Raw genomic sequence first — 13,693 nt, forward strand, 5'->3', positions numbered from 1 at the left:
AATAAGGTTTTAGTCAGTATTTTTGTTAAATTCGACTTAATGAATTTAACAATTACAATTTAGTGAGGACTGAAATATTATAATTCAAAAAGTATAAGAATTAAAAATAATCAAATTAAAGTACATAGACTAAATTCATAATGTTTGTAAAATATAAGGAGTAAGAGTAGAATTTAACCAATTCATAATACTGACCCTAAAAGATAACATTACAATGATATTTACCCTAAAAGATAACATTACGATGATATTATTATAAATGCAATAAGATATGAATTTGAGTATAAAAACAACAAATTATTTTCATGAGGAATTATTCGATAATCCAATAAAAGAAATTTGAAGAGAGATTGAAGTTTTTAACTCCAAGACTCAGTTTTGATAATATAACTTATATTTTTATATTAAATTATTTTTCATTAATTGGATTATATTTATCTGAATTTTTTTTAAAAAAAAGAAAAATTGAAGGATAAAACCTTGGTAATGGCAGAATTGTTAATTCCATAGAAACTGATCCCTTTTGTTTTCCCTTTTAACCCTTACTTGTTTTTAAACTTTTCTTTGTCTCACACTTTCACAGGGCTTCTATTTCCCACAAACAAGTCTTAGTGTCCTTACAGTTCTCTCTCGACATTCACGACTTTCTCTTTATGTACAGTCACTTTCACTTTTAAACCTCACCCAGATTTTCTTTTCTCTCCCCCCAAACACCAATTTTCTCTTCAATTTGCAGTCCATTCCATGGCTGATATAGCCAAGTACGTGCCTGTCAATGGCGGAACAACCGTCGGTACAGACATTAAGAGCTTGTTCTCAGTCATCAAAACTAGAAGAACTGTGGCTTTGTTCATGTTTGCCTTTGTCGGTTTCACTCTTCTTTTAGCATTTTGCCCTTCTTCAAACACTTCTTCTCCTTGGGTTACCAACATCTTTTCAGCATCCTCCACTAATTCTGCTACAAGATCTCAATTCTCTTCTCTTTTTGATTACTTCTTTTCCAACACCTCTTCTTCCCCTCAACAAAGCACTGACTTCACTTCCCCTTCTTCTTCTTCTTCTTCTTCTTCTTCTTCTGGTTCTAATAATCATACCAGATCTAACAATGGTTCTACTGAATTAGGCAACACAGGACATGAGCAACTTCCTGACACAAACATCAACGAAAACACAACTTTTGCCCCTCCTAACACAAGTACAAATAACACCCAGAGTTCGGTTTTGCATGCAAATCAGACCAAAGCTTCATCTCCAAATGTTAATGAAAACCCACCTAGCACAAGCAACCAAGTTGAGAAGAAAGGGAATTCTGATGTTTTGAAGGTTAATCAGACTACTCCCGTCGTTGGAAATTCTCCGGCCAAATCTGATTCTTCCGACAAAGTAAGTTCACGGAAGGGAGGGAAAAGTATAGCTGAAAAAGGAGTGGTGTCTAACATCACTGCTTCACCGACAAAGAAAAAGAAAGACAATGGGAGTGGTTCAGAGATGTCAGCTAAACAGGGGATTGAGAGTTTAATGGAATCTTTAATGAAATGTGATTTGTTTGATGGAGAATGGGTGAAGGATAATTCATATCCACTTTACAAACCAGGGTCTTGTTCCTTCATCGATGAACAATTTAGTTGTATCATCAATGGAAGGCCTGATAAAAGTTACCAGAAATTGAAGTGGAAGCCTAAGGGCTGCACTTTGCCAAGGTATATATTTTGGTCTTTGAATTAGTCTTAATAGGGAATTTATGTGCTATTGATTCTGCATTTTAGGAATTACATGCAAATGAAATTTGTTTACTTTCACATTAAGCTAAGATTAATAATTGATCTCTTTCTTTTGGAAGATTGAATGGTGGTCACATGTTGGAGTTATTGAGGGGGAAGCGTCTTGTTTTTGTCGGTGACTCACTGAATAGGAATATGTGGGAATCACTCGTGTGCATATTGAAAAATGCTGCTAAAAGACCAAAAAATGTTTATGAAGCTCATGGAAGAAGCTATTTTCGAGGGGAAGTTTCTTATTCATTCATATTCAAAGTAGGTTCTTGATATTTCCTATTGATGGTATTGATTGTTGAATATTATACTTGGCATTCTATGAAACTTAATTTGTTTCCTATGGTGATGAAAATAGGATTATAACTTCACTTTAGAGTTCTTCGTATCCCCATTCTTGGTCCGAGAATGGGAAATGCCAGACAAAAATGGAGGGAAGAAGGAGACGTTGCGGCTTGACCTTGTTGGAAAATCCGCTGATCAATATAAATCAGCGGATGTCCTTGTTTTCAATACGGGGCATTGGTGGACTCATGAGAAAACTTCCAAAGGGTTGGTTGATTATATTTCATTGCAACTTCTCCCAAATTGTAATTGATGATTTTATTAATGTTTCCTGTATTAAACACTGGAAAACTATAGGAAAGATTATTACCAAGAAGGTAGTCATGTTTACGAGGAATTGAATGTTCTTGAGGCTTTCCGGAAAGCATTGACAACATGGTCTAGATGGATTGATGCCAACGTAAATCCGATGAAGACTATGGTGTTCTTCCGTGGCTATTCCGCTTCTCATTTCAGGTATAAAAAGGAATGATTTTCGCCATTGTTTTTGATGTATGCAGTCCTGTTTTAAACTCTTGGCACCAACATTGAGAAGTATGCAGGCATTTTCTAAATGTTTTATGGTTGCTTAATCTTTTTCCAGTGGAGGGCAGTGGAATTCAGGAGGGGCATGTGATAACGAAACCAATCCGATCAAGAACGAGAAATATCTAACGCCATATCCGTCAAAGATGTTGGTGTTAGAATCGGTGCTAAAGGGGATGAAAACGCATGTTACCTACCTAAACGTTACTCGACTAACCGATTTCCGAAAGGATGGTCACCCATCAATCTACCGGAAACACCCGAAGCAAAAATTGTCGGAGGATGAAAGGAAAGAACCTTTAAAATACCAGGACTGCAGCCATTGGTGCCTTCCGGGTGTACCGGATTCGTGGAACGAGCTTCTCTACGCGGAGCTCCTTGTAAAAGAAAGCAAGATGAGGCAACATCAAAGGAGAGCTAGGTAAAATATATAGTTCATACAAACTTAGATGATTTTTTTTTTTTTTTGTGGTTTGAAGTTTTGAAATTGTAGAAACAAAGAAAAGAGCAAGTATAGATGGAAAGATTTTTCTAAGCTTCAAATTTTCTTTGAGGATTGTAATTATTCCAATAAATGAAGCTCTATGATTCATGATTGTAAGTCTTCACTGTTTTACAGTATAATAGAAAATAGAGAGAATGATTTTGAGATGGAAAGATTTTTCTAAGCCTCAAATTTTATGAGGGTTGTAATTAGTTTGCTTTTATCTATAATATATAAAATAAAAAATAACAAGAATTGAGTTTTAATTCGATTAGTATTTAATGCAGGAACATGTGGGTTCTGAGTATGTTAAAATGTATAAGTTGGCATGGGTTATGGGGGGATTTATACATATTTATACATTGGAAGTTATTGATAGTTTTATTATCATGTTTGGTTTACCAAATATTTTTTAAAAATGTAATGATAATTTATGAATTTATCTTTATAAGATAAAATATTCATGTATTTAATTTTGATAATAAATTTTATTTTTAACAAATATTTAGATTAAATATTTAATATTAAAATTTAATTGATAATTTTAAATTTTTTCAAATCCTAATATAACATAATCTACTTTGGATATTGAAAAAAAAACTTAATTTACTTGTATATAATTGATTTGAAATTTGATTGATCACTTGTTTTATCTATTCTATTTTAAACGGGCTATCAATCATTTGTTTATTTTCAAAAATTATTCTAGTAGAATTCTCAATTGCATACAATAAACTATAATTCAAAGATAAATCATATAAAAAGTTCTGATCAAATTATTTTTAGAGTTAAATTTAAACCTTTTTTTTCTTTTGCTCATAAAAATTCATAAATATTACAATATAATAAAATCAAATTTTCAATTAATATATTAGAAAAAAAGAGAACAAAAAACAATAGAAAATAAACATAATATGCAAACGATATAATATATAGATGATTAAATATGCATATAAAAGAATAAAATCAAGAGAAAAAATTACTTTCAAAGAACCTATTGAAGTAATAAAAATATCAAATAGTAGAAAGGAGAAAGGAGGCAATAACTTCTTCTTTTCTTTAGTTTATTAACAAATTAATAATTAAACTAATATAAAACAATGTTATTTGTCTTAATATTTTTTAACCTTCCGATCTATATGGGAAAGTAGCTTTCTTATATTTTATCATGAAAATCACATTGTAGTAACTCTCAAGGAAATAAAATAAAATTTGATATATCTAAGTGTAATTAAGAATAATTATTTTATACTTGATTGACGAAATAAATAAATTTCACAAATAAATTTAGGACGTTGACATATATCCCTTACTATTATTTAGTTTTTAAAATACATGATAACATCTTAAGCCTACAAACATACTGTGTGAGTTAAACCGTTAAGTCTATCTAAAACTTAGCTTATAAATTGGTATTTAAATTATATTTTTTTATTTTGGTATCTAAATTTTTTTGTCACAAGTGATATCGAAACTATTTTTTTTTCTAAGTTGGTACCACATACAAAGTGTTAGTTAAACTGTTAAGTCTATCTCAAAAAAGAAACTTAATCCATAACTTGATACATAAACTATGCATTTTTTTTTTGTTACAAGAGGTACCTGAACTTTTTTTTTTCCCAACTTGGTGCTTTTGTAGTTCAATCGATAATTAAACTATAAGTCTATTTTTAAAAAAAAATTAATTAAAAATTGACATGTGGCAAAAAAGACAAAAGGTAGTATTTTCTCTTTTAAATATGTTTTTATTTTTTCCCTTTCTTTAGAATAAGACCGATATTGAATCGATCAAGCCACCAGTTCATAAAAATAAAAATATTTTAAAAATAGAGAAAACTAATTAAATTATTATTTTTAACTTAGTTCAATCAGCTTGTATCAATTTGCATGTCAACCAGTTCAACCCCTATCTTTAGAATGATACCCCAATTGATCCAAACAAGCATTTTGATCCGATTCTGAACGTACTAGTTCTAATTGATGAAATAACTTTTTTTATTTCATCAGGTCAAACAAGCAAGCAATAAAGTTTAAAAATAGAATTAATCGCTAGCATCAGGAGGAAAATGAAACAAAGACATAAATAATGTAAAAAAGAAAAGAAAATGAAAGAATAAAAAATATTTTTAAGTTTATATGATGTGGTGGATTATTATTGGTTGGAATTTTTAATGGATATAACATTTTTATGTAAAATGGGTAACAAAAGAATAGTTTAAGTACCACTGGGTGATAAAAAAAATGTTTACGTACTAAAATGAAAAATAATTACACAATTTAAGTACCAATTTATGGGTTAAGCTTTGATTAAAAATAAATTTAAATACAACCCTACTTCAAATTCTCAATTAAAACTTAGTACTTTAATAGATTTGTGGAGGAAATATGAAATTAGAATTTCCACCTTATAATAATTAATATTTTTGTTATTTTCTATTAATAATACTCTACTGTCGGCAATTATTATTTTTCTTTGGTAAGCAGCGTGTCGGTGACCTCAAGCTTTTTGTTTTTAAATATTTTATCTCTTTTATTTTTTATTTGTGTATATTTTTGAAACATTTTTTTCTTGAGTTAATGACAACATTAAATTTTAAAATTTTTTGCCACTATATCTGATCTTACTTTCGTTCCTTTTTGTAATTTTTGTTTTTGTATTTTAGAATTGAAGATAAACAATATGAGTGGTTGATGATGAGGAAGAATTTAAGGTGGTGCTATCTCACAAATTGGTTTCAATCAATTCTATTGTAGAAAACACTCTATTTTCATAAATAATTTAAATTCAGTATAATTTTCGTGATTAATTTTTTTTACATATTTTTGTTAAAAGGACCTTTTAATATTTTTAGAAAATGAAAAATCCTCTTTTTAATTCCCACGGTCTCCCTCCCATTTTATTAATTTTTCTTAATTTCCTTTTTATGAAAATTAAGAAAATTTAATTTTTATCTTTATTAAATTTAATATTTTAAAAAATTACAAAAATATTGTTTTTCAAGAAACTGAGACACGATGAGTAAAGGGGCAGTCATATCCCATATCCATTATCAATGACCCCTTTTCTTTAGGCGTAATCAAACCCATCTTCTAAGCTAGTTTAATAATATAAAAAACTGACTTCTTTCAATCATTTCTAGACTGAATTAATTTTAATTTTGTAATACCAAACTTAATTAAAGATTTAATAATAATATTTATCTCTATTATTATAAAAATTTTAGTTGAGTTTAGTGTCGTTTAACCCACAATATCAATTCAATTAGGCAGAATTTGAGAACCAATATTTTAGAATTTAGATTTAAATTTTAAAAACAGTGTAAATTAATTAGAAATATAACGTTGATTATAATTTTTCAAATCCATACATTTGTTAGAAACTTATTTAATAATGAATTTAAAATCCTTAATATATTTTTGGATTTGATAAATTCATCTAATATATATTATATAAAGTCTCAACTAATTTGTCAATAATTTGTATAGAAATCCATCTTCTTCTTACGATGTTAAGGATGCTAAGGCGCTTTGGTACCTCAAAAATTTAAAATATTTTATTACCCTCTTGAGATATTTTAAATTTTAATTAAAATTTTGAAAATTCTCATTTATCTTACAAAACTTTTAAAAGTTTTAATTGATCCTCAATTTTATTTAAAAATTTCATTAAAATTTTAACTTTTTATTTATTTATAAATTTTAATTACATCTCTTAAAATTTCGTGGAAACTAATTTAGAAACTGCCTATTGAGAATAAAATAAAGAATTTCTTATGGAGGGCTTTCAAGAATGCTTTGGCAACTAACTTGAATTTAGTTCTAAGGGGAAGTCAAAATTGATACAAGTTGCTCAATTTGTGTTAGCCCAAAGGCACATGTAACTTTTACTATGGGATTGGGCTGTTAGTGTTTATTCTAAAATTTTAGTCTTTGAGAAATGATAAGTATATTAAATGTCAATTAAGTATTTAGAGAGAAATTATGAATAATAAAATTTAGTACGACTACTTGCAAATTTTTTAAAGTCGAAGAATTAAAAGTGTAAATGGACCATTTAGGAAGGAGGTGGGAATAATTTTTTTATTTTATTTTTTATGAAGGTGATATTGATATTTATCGATACGTGAAGTTAGAAAATTGAGATATAAATTAAATTGAATAAAGTGAAAAAGTACAATGACTAAAGTGTAATTTTCCTATTTATGGAGGAGGGATCTAAATGTATTTTTCCTATTTTACTTGATATTTGGAGACATAACCATGAGATTAAAATATCTAAGTGTTGAAATGTAAAGGACGAGAGAATTTGTGGATATTAAGGTTGAAATGTGGTGAAATTTGATTGGTTGGTGAAATATGGATTAAATTGAAATAAAAAGAAAAGTGTGGCATTTTCTACACATGTGGAAGGCCCAAAGGCAGCAGCTTGGGACATCAAAAATAAAAAGGGAAAGAAAGGAAAGAACAGAGGGAGGAAGAAAGAAAGAAAGAAAAGAAAGGAAAAATTTTCATGCATTTTTTTAGAGTTTTTATTTAAAATCAGGGGCGTAGCCAGGGGGCTGGCATGGGCCCCGACCTCCCCTAAAATGGAAAATTTCATTTTAAACCTTTGAAATTTTTTAAAAATTTTAAATTAGTAAAAGTAAAATTGCACTTTGACCCCCCTAAAATTATAAAAATTTAATTTAATCCTTTACAAATTATAAAAATATAAACTATAAAAAATTAAAATTTCATCCGCCCCCTCCAAAAAATTTTCTGGCTTCTCCCCTGTTTAAAATCATAGCCAAATTTCATGTCCTAGAATGCTATGAGAATATTTTTTACAATGAAAATTACTTAGTTAAAGAACAAAGTGATGAAAAATTTGTGAAAGTGAAGAGAAAGTAAATGATAAAGGTACGATTTGATGATATTTCTTAAGGTTTTCATGTTATTTTGATATGAAATCATGAAAAGATCATGCTGGTTACAAGATAATGGTTATGTTTTGTATATGCATGCATGGAGAGAAAGAGGAAAAGATGAAGGAAAGATGATCAAAGTAAAGGAAAGCTTTGAATTGAAAAGAGAAAGGTTAAGTTCAAGTGAATAGAGTAAGTACTTAATTGAAATCAAGCTTGTTTATTTTATTTTGAATGTTTGAGTAAGTACAATTTTAATATGAATTATATATATGGTTATGAATATTGAATTTAGTAGTGAATTATATGTAAATAAATGTATGTTAGTAATGTAAGAAATAATAAAGTGATAATTTAGTGATTAGTGAATTTGATGAAATTAATGATTAAATTATAAATAGTATAAATGATTTATTTGTCATAAATTTGATAAGTAAATATGTGAAATAAAAATGTAGTGAATGTATTTATGTGATTCAAAGTTAATAAGTAATATGATACAAAGTGATATATATATGATATATCAAGTATGTTATATGAAAATGATATGTGAATAAATGCCTTAGTAATCTTAGAGGAAATATGATATATGATATATGATAATGAAATGATTTTTGAGTTGAGAGGGGTTGGGGGTTCGGATGGGAACCAATTTGGTGATACGGGGGTTCGGAGGGGATTAGAAAAGGAGTACTGGGTTATGTGATGTATTGATTGGAGTTCCTGTATATTTTTCTAGACTTCCAGTTATTAGAGTTTCATTATAGCTAGGTAGGAGTTCGTTTTTAGCCTAGATCTCTGTAATGTTTCGAAATTATTGAACCTCTAAAATTCACTAAGGGCTACAAAAGTGAAATGTGAAAGTAAAAGTGTATGTGTAATAATATGTGAAAATAAAGTTAAAAGTGAATGTAAATTAAATTTTTAATGATATATGTGAATTAAGTGTTTGTGTTATGTTTGTGAAATGAGAGATGATTTTGATATGTGAATGTAAAAGTTAATTAGTAATAATATATGTTTAAGTGAAAACTATAAGTTATAAAGTTAGTTTAAATGATTTTATATTTTAAAAATGATTTAAAAGTTTAAGTATATTAGTGAAAGAAATTGTGTGAATAAATATTATTAAAATATAATTAAATTGTATATATATAAAATGGTAAGATTGAATTCAATTGAGCACTTACTAAGTTATTCACATAGCTTAATGCGTTTGTTTAAACGTGTAGGTGAAAGAAAGTAGAATGAAAGTACATAGACTACTTCTTTACGTGGACTGTTACTTCAACTTGGATCACATCACTAATCCAAGCTACAAGACAAAGTTTTTTTTGGTGTGTGTGTATATATATATATATATATATATATATATATATAAATTTAGGACATTGGAGATGGCATGTACTTAGGTTTGGTAGTGTAAACATGAACTATAAATATTTAATAGAAATGTTATAAAGCAAGTGTATGAATGTGATTTCAAAAGATGATTAGGTACTTAAATGTAACATCTCTTACTCGAATCTGTTACCAGATCGGGTGAGGGGTGTTATAGTGACTTACAAAATACGAAGAGATATGGTTACTACCATTGATGAATGGTTCAAAGTTCTCTTTGGGGATAATAATTTACATGAGGAAAAGAAGATGAAGGGCATACTTATTGGATATGCTTGACTTATTGGATGAATCAAAACTCATCCTCTTTGGTGAATATACTTGATAAGGATAGTTTACCTCTGAGTTAGATGTTGTTTTTTACTCTAGATGTTTTTTAGTTTAATGGTTATGTAATCTTAGTAATAATCCTTATCAATTTTTTTGGACATGTGGTAAGTCAGAAGGATGCTTGAGTAGCAAACTCGACAGTGACCAATCTGAAGGTCACCCCGTTCTAGCCACCTGGACAAGCAAGAACCACCTATTGACCTAAATCCCCAACCTTCTGTTAAAAACGTGTTATCGTTGGTCACCAAACCCCACGTGAGTTCAACTGTTTTGTACCGCCAAGTCAGAATGAATGACAGGATCTGTCCCATCACAGACATCTTCGCCCCAGCTAGACATTTATCTCACGCGTTCCGCAATGATGGTTAGATGACAAGTTCAGCACGTTAACACCATCCTACACAGGACCCCTGATTATAAATACCTTCAAGAACGATGAAAAAATGATCAACTCTCCAAACATATAAGTCTGTACTCTGTCAACTTACCTTCTACACTTAACTTCCATATTCTCTTCATTCTACTCACTATAACCTCCGACTCTCTGTCTCGACTAGGTGAATCGACTTTCATAGCTCCCACCATACTCTCCTCGTTGTATCACAATATCAACAGGTTTCAATAAAATTTTAAAAAAATTAAGGATAAATCTCAAAACTGTACATAAACATGATTTTATGTGTAATTTTATACATGAAATTTTGATTTGATCCAATTCTTACAAATTATTAATATAGTTATTGACATAGCATCCCTTTATGCTTTATTATATACACAAATAATTATAATTATCCATTTTAAATTACATATTGAATCAAAGTTGATATAATATACAAACAAGGTGCGGTAGATAATTTTTTTAAACGAGATAAATCTATTATTATAAATTAAATAAGCATCTAGGATTATATGATTTTTTTATTAAAATAAGCATCTAGTTTACGAGAAAAGATTGTATAAAATGTGATTCCACGTCATCCTTATCACTTTCCAATAGGAGCACGACAAATTAGAATTTTTCTTCTGATTTTTAGATTTTTCCTCATAAAAAAATTTAAATTCAACTAAAAATATTAAAAATCAAGAGAAAAAATCTAATTTATCATGCTCTTATTAAAAAGGGATAAGAATGACGTGAAATTAAAGTTTCATATCATCTCTTGACCTAGTATACATAGACGGTAACTATATATTATCTTCGTCATGCATATCTTACGAAAGTTATTCGATACCTTTACCCTAAAGTCCCACTCTAAACATAGCCTATCCAAAAACTTAAATCTCGTTTTTCTTTAACCCTTCTTATCGCCAAGAAAACTGCAAGAGGGTAGTCACAAAGTAAAAAAAAAAAAAAAACGACCAAAAATCCAAAAGGTTATAGCATCTTTTGACTGGTCACGTCCAATGATTTCATGAAGTAGACTGGTGGATACATGTGTTTGCAGTGGAGAAAACCGATACTCTCGGTCTTGTTCAGTGGTTAAATTCCGATTTTGGCATCGGTGGCGGAGGTGGTGGTGACACGCTCACATGAGGGACACATAGTAAGGGTAGTGGCAGGTAACTGCATGTAAAATGGTTGACAGGTTTTTAAAGCTCTTAACTCTTGCACTTCTTTGTGTAATCTTCTATTTTCTTCTGTCAGTGTCTCGCAGCATCTCTTTAAATACTCACAATCTAACTCCGTTTGCTTTAATTTTGTCCTGTTTTCATACCATTTTTGTTCGAAATCAGTATTTTTAAATAAACCCTATTATTTGGCAATTATTAGACCCAACCACCATGAAAATGAGGACATACCTTGCTCTTCTATTTTGAAACCAAACTTCCACTTGTCGAGGACGAAGATTTAATTGCTTGGCCAATGCAAGTTTTTGTTTCTGAAAAGAAGATTCAATCAAAAATATTTAAAACATGAACCCTACAACAAGGAAAATAAATGACAGAAATGTTTTGGTTTTGTCTTACGGGATTTAGGTTGTTGTGTTCTTTGAAACTTTCTTCAAGGAAAGCCGATTGTTCTTTAGAAAGCCGGAGTTTCTTCCGGCTTGAACCGTTCTCATCTTCATCATCATCACTGGCTCTTGAGCTACCCCTTTCGGTTTCAGCGTCCATGTCTCTCTTGCCTCTGCTGTTTCCTTTTCTAAACCAAAAATCCAACTGACAAGACGACACCGCTCTGTCCGGAGACGAATGCCCCGCCGTCGCTTCACCCGCCAACGCCACCATGGGTAACCGGTTCACGTCTAACCCTCTTCCCCGTCCTTTTGATAAACCCGTTTCGTGCACTAATGTTACAGTACGAAAGTTAATAAATATCATTTTTGGTTTAAGAAGCAATTAATAACAAGGAAGAAAACATGAAGGTTGTAATAAAATGGTGGGATGAATAAAATACTAACGATTATCAAAAAGCCATGGAAGGCGAAGATGAAGCTGAAGATGAGGATCTGAAGAAACCCTTTTGCTGTCTCCACCATTCCCTCTTCTTTCAGCTTCCAAAGAATCCCTTTTTTCTTGTGATCTGCCGAGCCCCATGCAAAACCCTAGATGATCATTGCTTGACAACTTTGGGGTTTTTTCTAGAAATGAAAATGGCTTGGAGGAACCACCCAAGCTCAAACCCAACTCCATTTAACTTTTTTTCTTCCTTGCAAAGAGAAAACCCTATTCGATCTTGTTTAATGTAAACTCACTCACACGACACGACCACTTGCTATATACACTACTTTTTATTTGCTTTTTTGCCTTCGTGGAAGTAAAGATTTGAGATTGACCGACAAATCCTGGTTGACAAACGCACGTGAATCTTTATAAATATACGCGAGAAAGAGACATAGAGAGCCGAGAAAATAGAACATTAAGGAAAGTGGGATTTCTTGTTTCTCTAAACCATAAAGCAAAATCTTTGTTTATTGTAATTAAAACCAAAGAAATTTGATTTTTGTTTGACTTTTTAGACAAACGAAAACGAAAGAGAAGGAGATGACTTATGACTGAATTAATCGCATCATCCCATTACGAGAAAATGGTTTTTCATCCAACGGCAGGGAATAGGATCATCAATTCTCCATCATCTTCGCTCTTCATGTTTTTTTCTCCTCCTTCTCTTCGGTTTACATATCCATTTTATGAGTATTTTTATCGTTTTTTGAACTATGACAAATAGAGAAGCAGTAAGAAATTGTGATTTCATATCATCCCAATCACTTTTTAATAAGAAGATGATAAATCAGATTTTTCTTTTAATTTTAATAATTTTAGTTGAATTTAAATTTTTTAGGAGAAAAACTAAATATCAAGAAAAAAATTTAATTTGTCATTCTCTTATTAAAAATAATAGGAATAACATGAAATCATAATTTCATATAATCATTTTCATAATAAATATGGTGTATTAAAGTATTTATAAATTAGCGTGTCGGTTATATATATATTTTTCAAATTCTTGGATTCCATATAAGAAAGAAATAATTTCCTTCAAAAAGAAAAACAAAATATTTTTATAATGAATTTATGGCATCTACTCTCATTAAAAGTTTTTTAGAAATAAATATTAAAAAATCTATTTTAGTAAATTGACATAATAATTTTATATAGTCACTAAAAATATGTAAAATTATATGCACGGACCATATATTATATTAGTTTATTTTAATCATATCTTTTATTTTCAATAACATATTTATTAGAAAAAGGGCATTTTGACATTTTTGAGACTATAAGGTATAATGAAATGCTAGTAATACATGTTATTATTGTAGTCGTGATGATTAGAAGGAGAGAAATATAATGATTAAAATGTGCTGTTTACCAAACACAATTATATGGCAATGGCACTGTTTGTTGGTTTTCAAATGATGGCTTTCTTTTATTTTGGATAATTTTAAAATTAATTTAATCGAAGATTTGCAGTTTGGAGTAGCCATTTA

General features: G+C 29.7%; 2 protein-coding genes across 2 annotated transcripts; one reads left to right on the forward strand and one right to left on the reverse strand.

The window, feature by feature from the left end:
- The first annotated feature begins 571 nt into the window (after positions 1 to 571).
- Positions 572 to 3,299, forward strand: LOC108461488 (protein trichome birefringence). Its single transcript, XM_017761346.2, has 5 exons — positions 572 to 1,700; positions 1,841 to 2,033; positions 2,131 to 2,324; positions 2,415 to 2,573; positions 2,701 to 3,299. Exons 1-5 carry the CDS (start codon positions 745 to 747, stop codon positions 3,065 to 3,067), a joined length of 1,869 nt encoding a protein of 622 aa, XP_017616835.1. The 5' UTR covers positions 572 to 744; the 3' UTR covers positions 3,068 to 3,299.
- Positions 3,300 to 11,241: 7,942 nt separating this feature from the next.
- Positions 11,242 to 12,460, reverse strand: LOC108466267 (homeobox-leucine zipper protein HAT14-like). The gene is made up of 4 exons (XM_017766604.2): positions 12,164 to 12,460; positions 11,730 to 12,049; positions 11,562 to 11,641; positions 11,242 to 11,464 (listed from the first exon to the last, which is right to left on the reverse strand). Exons 1-4 carry the CDS (start codon positions 12,393 to 12,395, stop codon positions 11,242 to 11,244), a joined length of 855 nt encoding a protein of 284 aa, XP_017622093.1. The 5' UTR covers positions 12,396 to 12,460.
- Positions 12,461 to 13,693: the final 1,233 nt, after the last annotated feature.

The sequence above is a fragment of the Gossypium arboreum genome, chromosome 2 (genome assembly GCF_025698485.1).
Source record: "Gossypium arboreum isolate Shixiya-1 chromosome 2, ASM2569848v2, whole genome shotgun sequence".
NCBI classification, from domain to species: domain Eukaryota; kingdom Viridiplantae; phylum Streptophyta; class Magnoliopsida; order Malvales; family Malvaceae; genus Gossypium; species Gossypium arboreum.